This window comes from Protobothrops mucrosquamatus, unplaced genomic scaffold (assembly GCF_001527695.2).
Source record: "Protobothrops mucrosquamatus isolate PMUCROS unplaced genomic scaffold, P.Mucros_1.0 scaffold4562, whole genome shotgun sequence".
Lineage (NCBI taxonomy): Eukaryota > Metazoa > Chordata > Lepidosauria > Squamata > Viperidae > Protobothrops > Protobothrops mucrosquamatus.
The window spans coordinates 61675-76661 of NW_015390465.1; the positions used below are offsets into that span (position 1 = coordinate 61675).

General features: G+C 41.7%; 1 protein-coding gene across 2 annotated transcripts in view; it reads left to right on the plus strand.

Annotated features, from left to right (window-relative positions):
• HNF1B (HNF1 homeobox B) overlaps positions 1 to 14987 on the plus strand; it is a 94346-nt gene that overhangs the window by 21290 nt on the left and 58069 nt on the right. For both annotated transcript variants that reach the window (XM_015828486.1, XM_015828488.1), the window contains exon 2: positions 12447 to 12646. In XM_015828486.1, the coding sequence (XP_015683972.1) occupies positions 12447 to 12646 (200 nt within the window). The remainder of the gene's footprint in view (positions 1 to 12446; positions 12647 to 14987) is intronic.

The window sequence follows — 14987 nt, forward strand, 5'->3', positions numbered from 1 at the left end:
TAGTTTAACGAAGAGAAGGACGAGGGGGGACATGATAGCAGTGTTCCAATATCTCAGGGGCTGCCACAAAGAAGAGGGAGTCAAGCTATTCTCCAAAGCGCCTGAAGGCAGGACAAGAAGCAATGGATGGAAACTAATCAAGGAGAGAAGCAACCTAGAACTAAGGAGAAACTTCCTGACAGTTAGAACAATTAACCAGAGGAACAACCTGCCTCCAGAAGTGGTGAATGCTCCAACACTGGAAGTTTTTAAGAAGAGACTGGACAGCCATTTGTCTGAAATGGTATAGGGCAGTGGTGGGGCGAACCTATGGCACATGTGCCACAGGGGGGCACTCTGTGGGCACGCGCACCTTGCTCTTTGGCTAAGTTTTCGCAGGAAAAAGCCATTTCTCAAGCCCCTTTCTAGCCAAAACAAGCCTCCGGAGTGAGCGAGCTGTTTTCAGCTTTGAATTATATCAAATTTGACACCAGAAACAGACTAACAGATGACCTGAGTGCTGCATGTGTTGCTCTCAAACTTACAAAGTATGAGCCAAGGATAGACAAATTACCAGCATGCATACAATAGCAAAAATCACATTAAATGTTCAAAAGCATGCCAAATGCAAACTTTTACCTTTAGTAAAAAGTTGTTTGTATCATTGAAAGCTTTGTCATTGTGTTTTTCTTTTAAGACAAAAGATGTTAATGTATGAGTTGTTTTTTTTTCTAAACTAAAACCTCAGTATTCAGATTAAATTACCGTGTTGGCACTTTGCGATAAATAAGTGGGTTTTGGGTTGCAGTTTGGGCGCTCGGTCTCTAAAAGGTTCGCCATCACTGGTATAGGGTTTCCTGCCTGAGCAGGGGGTTGGACTAGATGACCTCCAAGGTCCTTTCCAACATCATCATCATCATCATTATTATTATTATTATTATTATTATTATTATTATTATTATTATTATTATTATTATTAAATACGAATCAGTTGCAAAGCATCTGAATTTGGATTACGTGACCCTGTGGATACTGCAACGGTTGTAAGTCCGAAAAACGGTCATAGGTTCCTTTTTTCAATGCTATTATAATTTGAATGGTCACTAAACGAACTGTTGTAAGTTGAGAACTACCTGTAACACATTTCGTTAGAAGGCAGAAGCTTTTGTGAATCTTTAGTCAGGTGTCCTCTCTTACTACATTGCAGGCTGACTCTGCCCACTGCCAGGAGTTCGATCCTGACCGGCTCAAGGTTGACTCAGCCTTCCATCCTTCCGAGGTCGGTAAAATGAGGACCCAGATTGTTGGGGGGCAATAGGCTGACTCTGTAGATTGCTTAGAGAGGGCTGTGAAACGCTGTGAAGCGGTATATAAGTCTAAGTGCTATTGCTACTTGACAAGTTCAGCACATGTTCATTTTTTGGAGAGGCAGGTTATAGGGCACTTTTTTTCAATGCAGTTATAACTTTGAATGGTCACTAAATGAATGGTTGTATGTCAGGGGCAACCACAACACTGATGGGGCTGCTCTGTCCGCAATCTGGACTATTTGACAGCTTTCAAATTGTCTCTGAAGGTACAGGTAGTCCTTGATTTACGACCACAGTTGAGCCCAAAATTTATGTTGCTAAGTGGGAGATGTGTTAAGTACGTTTTGCCCTATTTTAAGACTTTTCTTGCCATGTTTGTTAAGGGAATCACTGCAGTTGTTAAATTAGTAACACAGTCGTTAAGTGAATCTGGCTTCCCCTGTTAACTTTGCTGGTCAAACGTTTGCAAAAGGGGATCATATGAACCCAGGACCCTGCAACCGTCATAAATATGAGTCAGTTGCCAAGCACCCAATTGCAAATCACGTGACTGTGGGGATACTGCAATGGTCATAAGTGTGGAAAATGGCCATAAGTTACTTTTTTCAGTGCTGTGGTAACTTTGAATGGTCACTAAGAGAACTGTTGTAAGTGGAGGACTAGCTGTAGTCCCACATGGAGTGCCTTAATCCAGAGGTTCCCAATCCCTGGTCTGTGGACCAGTACCAGGCCACGGCATGCCAGCAACCAGTCCGCACAAACAAGCAAAGCCCCATCCGCGGGATTCAGGAAGCACACAAAACCACGCCCCCTCCGGTCCGCGGAAAAATCTCTCTCCACGTAACCGGTCCCTAGTGCCCAAAAGGTTGGGGACCTCTGCCTTAATCAGGTCAAATAAACATTAAATAACTCCATGTCCACAATATATAGGTAGTCCTTGATTTACAACTGTTCATTTAGTGACTTTTCGAAGTTACAACAGCACTGAAAATGTGACTTACGACCGTTTTTCACATTTATGACCGTTGCACCATGCCCATAATCATTTGAACAAAATTCGGATGCTTGGCAACTGACATGTATTTATGACAGTTGCCGTGTCCCAGGGTCACGTGATCCCCTTTTGTGACCTTCTGTCAAGCAAAGTGAACGGGAAAGACAGATTCACTTAACAACCGTGTTACTAACTTAACAACTGCAGGGATTTCCTTAACAACTGTGGCAAGAAAGGTCGTAAAATGGAGGCAAAGCTCGCTTAATAACTGTCTCACTTAGCAATGGAAGTTTTGGGCTCAATTGTGGTTGTTATATTAGCACAGCCTGTTGGGTGGATTTGGATTTCATGTTTTATCTGAATCTTGAGAATGGGTTAATTGTAAGAGTGCAGGCAGCCACCACTTGTCTATTATTTATTTGTCTACTATTATTAATAATATAGCTAGACTTCTCAGGAGTGGCTCAAATAGCCAAACCCCCCCCCAAAAAAAGTTTCTTAAAATAGACTGGCAGGAAGATCAAAGGGTTGGTTGGTTTCCAATTTTACTCCAGGTATGTAAAAAAAAAAATACTGCCTAGAATCTGTTTTCTACTTCTAAACCAACATTCCTTTCTCGGCCACTCTCAATCCGGAAATGGTTTCTATTTCTTATGCTGTACAGCAATTTTGCAAAAGCTGAAATAAACAACAGCTTGGGTGGAACAGTTTCAAACAGGAGCACAAGCCATGCTTGTATTTATTTTGAAAAAAACCCAAACACGATTGAGTGTGATATCCCCGATATTGTTCTTCCTGTTTCCTAGTACTGTCCCTCGGTGAACATGTTTTCACAGAATTATATTTAAGAGTTACAGAATCGCTGGTGTAAAATGTAGACACTGCGTGCATCGGTTTATTATAAGGGATGGTTATTCAAGGATATAGGTGTTGCGCATGAATTTAAAAACAAATTAAATCCACTAATTGGGTTGCAAAGAAAACGAAATGTATTGCTAACAAAGAAAAGAAAAAGAGCGGTTTGCAAAGCGCGGTGGATCCGAGTCAAGACTTCACGCAGGAAGTTCTTAAGCAACGGACGACATGTGAGCCACGTTGAGCAGTCATTTTTATACATCCTATCGCGATGCCCCATTTCCCTTCCCCTTTGGTCCCATTGGAAAGGCCCGCAGAGGTCACAATCTATCAGAAGCGCCTAACCGGAATACATTATCTCTGTCCTTGTCTGCTCAGGTTACCTCAACATCGGACATACTACCATATATGGGCATGTTGTCGTTCCGGCAGAAATTCACAGTTTATTCTTTGGTTTTAGTGCACTCCTCCTGTTTATTTTTAAAACATCCTTTTCCCTTGAACTGTTTCCCTCATAGGGAGTCCTTGACTTACGACCACAACTCAGCCCCAATTTTCTGTTGCTAAGCGAGACATTTGCTAAGTGAATTTTGCCCCATTTCTTGCCACAGTTGTTAAGTGAATCACTGCAGTTGTTCAGTTAGTAACCAGGGTTGTTGAATGAATCTGGCTTCCCCCATTGACTTTGCTTGTCAGAAGGTCTCAGAAGTTGATCACATGACTCCGGGACACGGCAACCGTCATAAATGTGAACCGGTTGCCAAGCGTCCGAATTTTGATCATGTGACCACGGGGATGCTGCAACGTTTGTGTGAAAAATGGTCAGAAGTCACTTTTTTCAGTGCTGTTGTAACTTCGAATGATCACTTAATGAACTCTTGTAAGTCGAGGACCACTTGTATCAAATTAAAACCTTGTTTGGGAAAGCCTTTTGTCTTCAAAGCAATTGGTCAGATATCTTTAAAAGGTTTCAGTTATGAATTAATTTAATTTCATTTGTATACTGCCCGATTCCCAATGTCTCTGGGAGGTTCCAAATAAAAATCATGAAGGTTCGAGACTTCTGGTTTTTGCGCCGTAGCGCACGGCCGTGGGATTGAGGAGGTCTGCACCCCATGGCTGATTTTGTCCTGCCAGGGAACCTTAAATGGGTCTGACGTCGCCCCGGAGAGGCAACAAAGAAAGAGGGGTGCCCCGATGATCACGGAATGATGGCAGTCATTCTGTTTGATCCGGGGGAAGCCCTCTAACCCGACAGGAGAAAGGCTAGCTGTACACCAGCGTCTAGCCCAAGCTACTTGCAGCTGAAGTCCAAGAGCACAAACCAGAACAACGGTGAACAGGGTGATTGGAACTGATGAGAGTATCGAACTTCTCTTCTCTACTCTGTAACTAAGTCCTTGGGAAAGATCCCCAAAGTAAGAAAACCTCCAAAAGTGAAGGGAGGGGACTACACCCCCACTCCCCCATAGACAGAAGCGGCAAATTAACCTTTAAGGGAGAAAGAAATATATTGAAATCAAATTTAAAATACCACAGTCTGGATAAATCTAGAAATAAAAAAAACTAAGTTTATACTTTAAAGGGTTTCGATGAAACTATAAAAATAATAATAAATAATAATATTTTTGTCTGAAAAAGCTGGAAAACAAACAACTACTGACACCTAGTGGAGAACTAGAACATAGAACATTAACAACACTGACTCAGAAATTGGCAAGATGGCCAAAAAAAGAATAATCTGTTCCTTTGAACTTTAATAATCCTCAGAAGACAGCTGGATGGGAACAAAGAAAGAATACATACTGGGCCAGCCATAAGATTAAAAAGTGTCTGAAGGAAAAGAAGTACTCTGACTGTTGTCTAAACTCAAGAATTGTTTACAGAAAAAGAAAAACTGACTCTGGGCTAATCTTTTAGGGAGGAATCTATAGGAAGGACTCAAGGTGGCTAAATATACTGAATTGCAATTTTGACTGGTTGACAACTGACCCCTGAATAAAAGAACTGTTATAAAATACTGATTTTACTGATGCCTTGACAATTGGAAATACAGTGGATTATAAATCTATATATAAAGATAAGAACTATACAAAATTGGGCTGTTTGGATTCTGAGTTTGGCTGGTTTGATAAGGCTAGTTATAGAGACTATGGCACTGAAGAAGGACTATTTGAAAGGGGGAGACAACATGGATATTGCATACTTATCAAAAAAAATGACAGAAAACCACATTTAATACTTACCCCTGAAGGACCTAGCCTGAAGCAACATTTCAAGACAAGACACATACTTTCCAGGAGGAAATATATGTAATGCTATGACAGATACAAATGACAATAGATTCAAACCATGAGGAGATCAAAAATAACTTTGACGACATAAATGAGCACATCTCTAATCTAAACCCACAATCGAAAAACACTCAGAAAATGATGGTAAAGAATGGACAAACAAATCAGATAACAGAACATAAACTAGAAGAAAATGACTTAATCAGCGAAGCTACAAATTAAGAGAATTATAATTTAACACAAATAGGAAAAACCCACAAGACTTTGACATAACAATAAAAATGGAAAATATACTTTATTCATCAGAACGTCAAAATAAACCTGAGGATAAGAAAAAAGATTTAACAAAATGGACTATAGAATTGCCAGGAGAATCATTAGAGTTCGGGAGACAAAAAGCATATATTCTACGCACTCTGTCTTCTCCACTCCCAACAATACTTACAAAAATACAAGAACTTCCTGGCAAGCAGGAAGCTACTTGGGAAAAGAAGAAGGCCAGAGACAGATTCAAGAGATTTGACTTGCCCTACCAGATGGAGTATTACATGAGCAAACACTTGTTTGAATACGGTTAAAAGAACAGATAACTTTGGATATAAAGGGGCCTTACAATAAGAGGGGTAAAGAGATATAAGTAATATAGTATTTTTATAAAAATAGCACGTTGATTAAGAAAAAATGTTATACATGGACATTATTTGTACAAACATGAAAAAAATGTTTATATTTAACCATATATGCATTGAAAATATTGATATTAGTTTAAGGTTGAAGAAGGAGAATACTACTGGGAGAAGGGAAGATCAAAGAAATACATTATTAATTAATATACTAATTATGGAATTACAAAAATTATTATTGACTGTTAATTAACTACTATTGATTGTTTTCCCCCCCAAAATATATGAACCAAGTCAACACGCTGTACACTAGGCACTAAGGATTGTTATTGTAAAAAAATCAATAAAACATTTCTAAAAACAACAACAAAATGAGCTTCCTATTTCTTTCTCTTGCTTCAGAATAACAGAGTTGGAAGGGACTTTGGAGGTCTTCTAGTCCAACCCCCTATACCATTTCAGGTAAATGGTTGTCTGATCTCTTCTTAAAAACTTCCAGTGATGGAGCACCTACAACTTCTGGAGGCAAGCCATTCCACTGGTTAAATTCTGCCTTAGTTCTAGGTTGCTTCTCTCCTTGATTACTTTCCATCTGTTGCTTCTTGTCCTGCCTTCAGGTGCTTTGGAGAATAGATTGCCCCCCCACTTTGTGGCAAGGGGCTCAACCTATTCTCCAAAGCACCTGAAGGCAGGACAAGAAGCAATGAATGGAAACTAATCAAGGAGAGAGAATCTTTAATCAAACAGAACTTCCTTAGACGCTTTCTGCCTACTCTGATTACCTTTGCCAGCTGGGGAATTCTGGGAGTTGAAGTCCACAAGTCTTAAAGTTGCCAAGGTTGGACACCCCTGCTGTAGCACTGGTCAGAACCTGATGGCACAACACAGAAGCTAACATTTTTGTCCCTAGTGCATGCAAGTTATGGGAAAACAGGACCCTGGAAACAGGCAGGTGAAGGGGGCGGGCCATTTGGGGCCTAGCAGAATCTCCTTTGTGTGTGTACAGAGAGATACAGATTAGATTGTTTGTTTTCACTGGTTTTATAAACCAAGAGAATAAATTCTTGGCATACCTCTCAGGGGATGTTACTCCGTTTTTATTTACCCACTGTTCCGAGGATGGTTAAATGCAGAGGGGAAGAGGGGATCAGGTAAACTTCCACACCAAAGGGACATTTTCGAAAGGCCGTTTTGTGTTTTTGTGACACCGAGCATGCAAGCAAACATGTGTCTCGGTGACTCAGCAAACATCTAACTTTGATCCAGGACTCTGAGTACAAGTAGTTCTTGACTTATGACCACAATTGCTAAGTGAGATAGTTGTTAAGTGAGTTTTGCACCATTTTATGATCTTTCTTGCCGCAGTTGTTAAGTTAGTAACACGGTCGTTAAGTGAATCTGACTTTGCTTGGCAGAACGTGGCAAAAGGGGATCATGTGACTCCGGGACACTGCAACCATCAAAAATGTGAGTCAGTTGCCAAGCGCCTGAATTTTGATCACGTGATCACGGGGATGCTGCAACGGTCATAAGTGTAAAAAATGGTCATAAGTCACTTTTTTCCAGTTTTGTTGTAGCTTCGAACAGTCACTAAGCCAGGGATAGGCAACCTCGGCTCTTTTATGATTCATGGACTTCAACTCCCAGAATTCCTGAGTCAGCTATGCTGAGGGGAAAGGGAGAGGTTTCCAAGCTGAGCCATGCTCGCTCAGGAATTCTGGGAGTTGAAGTCCATGAGTCATAAAAGAGCCGAGGTTGCCTACCTCTGCACTAAGCCAACTGTTGTAAGTCGAGGACTACTGCAAATGAACTGTTGTAAGTTGGGGGGCTGACTACCTATATGCAAGAAAGGCAACCATTGCGTTTTTTAAAAAGGCCCCAGTCTAAACTGTGTCCACAGGGGTCACACGAGGTGTTGACCCTGGTTTTGTGCTCAGAGGGGACCTGGCCTGTCATTTCTTCCCATCTCCTCTCTGAGCCCACACATGGCTGAGCGAGGAGCAGACATACTAATATGTGGCAACAACAGCAACACAAGAATGTTGTGTTTCTATCAGTGACTAATACATCCATTGTGACAGGAGATTTTGTTTGCTTGTTTTGGGGAGAGGGAGTGGGAGGTGACAAACGATGCCAGAGCGTTAATTGAGTTAATTCTTATATGGCAAGACAGATACTGGGAGTAAATAGTTAAGAGTTGCTGCCTCTTATTTAACTAAGAACAATGCTTAGAAAGTTTGGGAGATAGATGATAGATAGATAGATAGATAGATAGATAGATAGATAGATAGATAGATAGATAGATAGATAGATAGATAGATAGATAGATACTGTTGATGATGGATGGATGGATGGATGGATAGATAATAGATACTTTTGGGAGATGACGGATTTATAGATATTGTGTTCTTTTTCATTGATTTTTATTGTTCTATTAGCTTACTTCTGTTCACATTCTTTTCATTTTTTCCTTTTTATTGTTATAAGCTGCCTAGAGTAACCCCAGGGTGAGATAAGAAGCAAATAAATTTGAAAGAGAGAGAAAGAGAGAGAGATGGATAGATGATACTGTTGATTGATAGAAGATAAATTAGATAGATGGATAAATGGACTGTTAATAGATACTTTCGATGGATGGATGGATGGACGGACGGATGGACGGATGGACAGACAGAGATATTTAGGTAGTATTTTGCTTCAGAAAGCTTCAGTGAAGTCAAAAATCAAATAGTGCCCAGTATTACCTGAGCGCATGGAAGTTTATGCTTTTAATAAAATGTATTATTCAGAAAAGGGGCTACCTATCAGACACCCCTTGATTTCTTTGCCACCATAGACTACAAAGGCTCTCCTCCTAGAGTGTCAGTCAAGTGATGAATCACAGAAATTGTGACATTAATGGAGGAAGTAGGACTAAATTTTGGGGTGGTTAGAGAAAGAGAGAGAAATGGCAGTATGAAATTACAGCCTTAAACATTTCCTTTTTGGCTCTTGATCCACGTGGCTCCCCACACCAAAAGGGAAAAATAGAAAAGGTGGGGTTGCTTCAGGGATGCTGAAAGTGATGGTTGGGGTCACAGGAGGCCTCCAGATACAGCTTGCCCACCTGTGCTCTAGTCCTGGGGTCCCCAACCCCCGGTCCGTGGACCGGTACCAGGTTGCAGCATGCCAGCAACTGGTCTGCATAAACAAGCAAAGCCCCATCCACGGGATGCAGGCAGCACACAAAACCACGCCCCCTCTGGTCCATGGGAAAACCTCTCTCCATAGAACCGGTCCCTGGTGCCCAAAAGGTTGTGGACCTCTGCTCTAGTCCCCCTGCTCAGAGATGGAGGCATGTTTGCCTCTTTGCCTTCACTTTAAGGCATTTCAATAAAAGCTGCAAATATAAAATTCTGTTGTTGGTTTTTAGTATTGATGTATGTGTGGTATTTGGGTTTCCTTTCCTTTCCTCTTTCCTTTTTCCTTTCTCCTTTCCCCTTTCCTTTCCTTTATCTTTCTTCCCTTTTATTTCTCCTTCATTTCTCTTCGCCTCCCTTCCTGCCTTCCTCACTCCTACAGTTCCCCTCCTATGTCCTTCCTTCCTTCCTTCCTTCCTTCCTTCCTTCCTTCCTTCCTTCCTTCCTTCCTTCCTTCCTTCCTTCCTTCCCTCCCTCCCTCCCTCCCTCCCTCCCTCCCTGGCTTTATATTATTTTATTTTTATTCTTTCGTGCTGTACTCAACACAGAGCCATGATGGAGTTGGGTGGCCTATCATCTTGTTGGATAAAAATTGATTAAGTATTTAATTAAAATTAAATTAAATTATTTAATTTAATAAAAATTTACCAATATTCAATTTAATTAGAGACATAAATCTAAAACCATTTATCCATGTAGTGCTATAATTAATGATACAAAATTTAATACCCAAATGACTTTGTAATAGGACCTGCACACTGCACGAAGTCTAGTTTGATTAGCCGAAGACAACCACTACTATCAAATGAATTCTTGGTTTACTTTGTCTTTTAGTGCCCCGAGTTTGCAGATTATAAATTTGTCCTTCATGGTGGATTCCATCACTGATGGATTATGCACCATCAAGTTGGTATCGACTCTTAGCAGTTTTTAATAGAGCTAGATCCTAGATCTAGTATTATTCATAGTAATAGTAAGATCTAGATCTTTGTAGATTTTAGTAGATGTAATAGAATTAGATTTAGTAGATTAGCAGATTTAGTAGATCTAGACATACATAGATTTTGTCCATGAACTTCCATTATACAGGTAATCTCCTACAACGGGGACTATTATTTCTGTTGTAAGTTTTTGCATGCAATCAGTTGGATCTGATTTTACAACAATTTATTGCATGATGGTTAGGCAAATAATACGGTTGTTAAGCAAATCCAGCTTCCCAAATGGATTTTTTTTTCTGGAAACCAGGTTGCAAATTGCAATCATGTGACCACAGGCTGCTGCAAGCAGTCATAAAATGTGAGCTGGTTGCCAATTGTCTGGCTTGCAATCCCATGACTGTGGGGGTGGTGCCAGAGTTTTAAGTGCAAGTACAGGTTGTAAGTAATTTTATTCCAAGGCCCTCATAATTTATTATCCTGAGCACCTGCAGACAGGACAAGAAACAGTGGGTAGAAGCTTGTTAAACAGAGATCCAGTCTGGAATTAAGGTGGAATTTCCAATTAATCAGTGGAACGACCTGCCTCCAGAAGTTGTGGGTGCTCCATCACTGGAGGCTTTTCAGAAAAGATTGGACCACAATTTGCCTGGTCTTCTGCCCTGAGCAGGGGTTAGATTAGAGGACCTCCAAGGTCCCTTCCAGCCATATTTATTCATTTGTATTCTGCCTTTATTTTTATGTATTTATGTATTTACAAATAACTCAAGGTGAACATATCCAACAGACCTTCTTCCTCTTATTTTCCCCACAACAACAATCCTATGAGGTGGGTTGGGCTGAGAGCAAGAGGGACTGGCCCAAAGTCACCCAACTAGCTTTTATCGCTAAGAATAACAGAGTAACTGAATTTGAAGGGACCTTGGAGGTCTTCTAATCCAACCCTCTGCACAAGCCCAAAACCCTATAGCAGTGATGGCGAACCTTTTAGAGACCGAGTGCACAAAAACTGGCCCCACCCCTGCTCCACCCCCTACCCCGCCCCACCCCACCTGCCCTCAGGGCCACTCACTGCTTCCAGGGCCCACCGCAGATCGCCCAGGCAGCCAGCAGTGCCATTGCGGCCACGCCCTCTGCCCGTGCCCCACAGCATCAACTGTGCACGATGGGGTGTGAGGGCAGACTCTTGTCTACACTGCCTGGCTGCCATGTCCTTGGCTGCGCTGGTCCGCGTGGGCCACGCTAGGGGGCGACTCTCCTCCAGGGGGGCTGCTGGTGAGGAGGAGGTCGCGGGGGGAGGTGAGACTGGAGCAACGGCACGTATGCCCACAGAGAGGGCTCCGAGTGCCGCCTCTGGCACGCGTACCATAGGTTCACCACCACTGCCCTATAGCATTTCAGACAAATGGTTGTCTAGTCTCTTCTTAAAAACGTCCAGTGATGGAGCACCCACAACTTCTGGAGGCAAGTCGTTCCACTTATTAATTGTTCTGACTGTCAGGAATTTTTTCCTTAGTTCTCTCCTTGATTACTTTCCATTCATTGCTTCTTGTCCTCCCTTCAGGTGCTTTGGTGAATAGGCTGACCCTCTCCTCTCTGTAGCAGCCCTTCAAATATTGGAAAATGGCTATCATGTCACCCCTAGTCCTTCTTTTCACTAGACTAGACATACCCAACTCCAGCAACCGTTCTTTATATGTTTTGGCCTCCAGTCCCCTAATCATCTTTGTTGCTCTTCTCTGCTCTCTTTCCAAGGTGCTAAAGTAGAACTAGAACTCACCGTCTCCTGGTGATTGGCCCAGGATTACCTGGCAGGCTTTCATGGCTAGGGTAGGACTAGAACTCAGAGTCTCCTGGTTCCCAACCTGGTGTCTTAACCACTAGACCAGGGGTCTTCAAACTTGGCCCTTTTATGACTTGTGGACTTCAACTCCCAAAATTCCTCAGTCAGATATGCTGGCTGAGGAATTCTGGGAGTTGAAGTCCACAAGTCATAAAAGGACCAAGTTTGAGGACCTCCGAACTAGACCAAAGTGGCTGTCTCTGATTCTACGACTCTGTAGTCATTTTCAAATAATTTTATACACACACACACACATACACACACACACAAACTTTCATGGATGGAGGAATAGAAGAAGCAACTTTAGTTCCTCTTCCATGTCCCCAATCCCCTCCTCCTGGTTTTCCAGTTGCCTGACATGCTTCAGTGTCTTGTTCCTTCTACATCTCTCCTTGACTAAACACTAACTACAACTCTTTCCTTCCTTTTAGTGAAGACCCTTGGCGAGCTGCAAAGATGATCAAGGGCTACATGCAACAACACAACATCCCCCAAAGGGAGGTGGTGGATGTCACTGGACTGAATCAGTCGCACCTTTCCCAGCATCTCAACAAGGGGACGCCGATGAAAACGCAGAAGCGGGCAGCCCTCTATACGTGGTATGTCCGGAAACAGAGAGAGATCCTCCGGCGTAAGTAACACTACAGTTTGAGAGGTTGGGATGGATGTTGTACAGGTAGTCCTCGATTTACGACCACAACTGAGCCCCAAATATCTGTTGTTAAGCGAGACATTTGTTAAGTCAGTTTTGCCCCATTTTACGACTTTTCCTGCCACCGTTGTTAAGTGAACCACTGCAGTTGCTAAGTTAGTAACCTGGTCGTTAAGTAAATCTGGTTTCCCATTGACGTTGCTGGTCAGAAGGTTGCAAAAGTTGATCGCACGATCCCAGGACACTGCGACCATCTTAAATGCATTCCAGTTGCTAAAAGTCCAAATTTTGATTGCGGGGATGCTGCAACGGTCGTTAAGTGTGAAAAATGGTCATAAGTCACATTTTCCAGTGCCGTTGTAACTCTGAACGGTCACTAAATGAACTGTCGTAAGTGGAGGACTACCTCTACGTATGTGTGGGCACAGATCCCTTGTCAGTCTCTTCCGATGAATGCCCTCCAGACATGTAGATGGAATGCTTCTCAGTGAAGGAAACTCCGAAGTTGCTTTTACATGGAGTCCCCGACTTACGACCACCCAAAATTTCTGTTTCAAAGCAAGACAGTTGTTAAGTGAGCCTGGCCCCGTTCTATGACCTTTCTCGCCACAGTTGTTAAGAGGATCACTGCAGTTGTTAAGTCAATAACACGGTTTTGGGGTGAATCTGGCTTTTTGTCAGAGGTTTGCAGGGGATCACATGACCCCAGGAGGCTGCAACCGTCATAAATATGAGCCAGTTACAATATTGATTTGGATAATTGGCAAAGTTTATGGGAAAAAACCTAAAAATTACTCTAGCAACCTCCTATAAGGAAAACCTCTATAAGATGTTTTATAGGTGGCACCTCCCTCCCACAAGACTAGCACGAATGAACAAGAGGAAATCCTCGATATACTGGAAGTGTGGAGAGACCATTGGGAATTACTACCACATGTGGTGGCAATGCCCAAAGGCACAAAAATTTTGGAACTTATTAAAGAAATGGCTGGAAGAAATTTTGCTAATAGATATAGAGGCCAAACCGGAATTTTTTTTATTGGGAATTATAGAAAGAAAATATAAGAAAGATACAAATTATTTACTACTGCATATAGTAACAGCGGCACGAATAGCCTTTGCTCAAAAATGGAAAGAGAAAAATACTCCAACCGAAGAGGAAATATTACTGAAAATTTTCAATTGCGCTGAAATGGATAGACTTACATGGGAACTCAAGGATAAAAGTGAAACTAAGTACTACAAAATCTGGGAACAATTTTATGATTGGATAGACAATAAGAGGGTAGCCAAGACAAATGTACAGTGTTAGAATAAAATACAGATTATAGACAAATGTATATTTAAAAGATAAATAGATATACAGAAATAAGGGGAAAAGTGTTAATATTATATTATAAATAGTGAGCAAAGCTCAAGAACTATATGTCTATATGAATACTAATACTACTGTAAAATGTCGGAAGATGTATGGAACCAATGATGTCATATCTATGTCCAATGTGTTTTTAATTTTGTATTATTAATAAAAAAAATTAAAAAATAATAATAAATAAAAATAAATATGAGCCAGTTGCCAACAGTCTGAATTTTGATCAGGGGAATGCTGCAATGGTCATAAGTGTGAAAAATAGCTATAAGTGACGTTTTTCAGTGCCGTTGTAACTTCCAAGTTACATTTAAATGAACTGTTGTTAAGTCGAGGATTACCTGTACATCAAACTGACCCTCAATTCAATTCTTGGAACTTAGAGATTGTTTAACTTTGGAAGCTGTCCTTTTCTCCCTGTCCTTTTTCCTATTTCTTTTCCTACCTTGCAGAGTAGTAGAAAGGAGATTTCCTTCTTAGGAATTTGTCTCCAAACGATGGATAAAGCCGAATGGGCTATTGTGTCAAATGCAGCCGGCTCTCCTTGGGGGAACAATGTGGTCAGGACAAAGTGATCCAGTGAGCTGGCCACAGTCTTGCACATCCAAAGATAAACTTGTTGACTTTTTTTTTTTATGGTGTAGGATTTAAGCGGAGTGTGAGATACCACAAGGTGTTGCATAGTCTAATCATCACTGCTTTGATAGATGAGTTTGAGGCAGGGTTGCACGTATCAGCTCTCTGCCTCCCAGCCAGTTCCCCCCCCCCTCTTTTGTAAACCAGCTTCTTGGTTTTTATCAGCAGCAGAAAAGGTGCATTTAGAAATGACAGCTTTCCCCACAAGTGCAATTTTCTTGTCCCAAAGAAGCTTTTCTGTTGAATCTCTGGGGTATTCCTAGGTCAGATGGAGAGGGGAGGGGAGGGGAAAGGAAGGGAGAAGAGGCCAGGCAG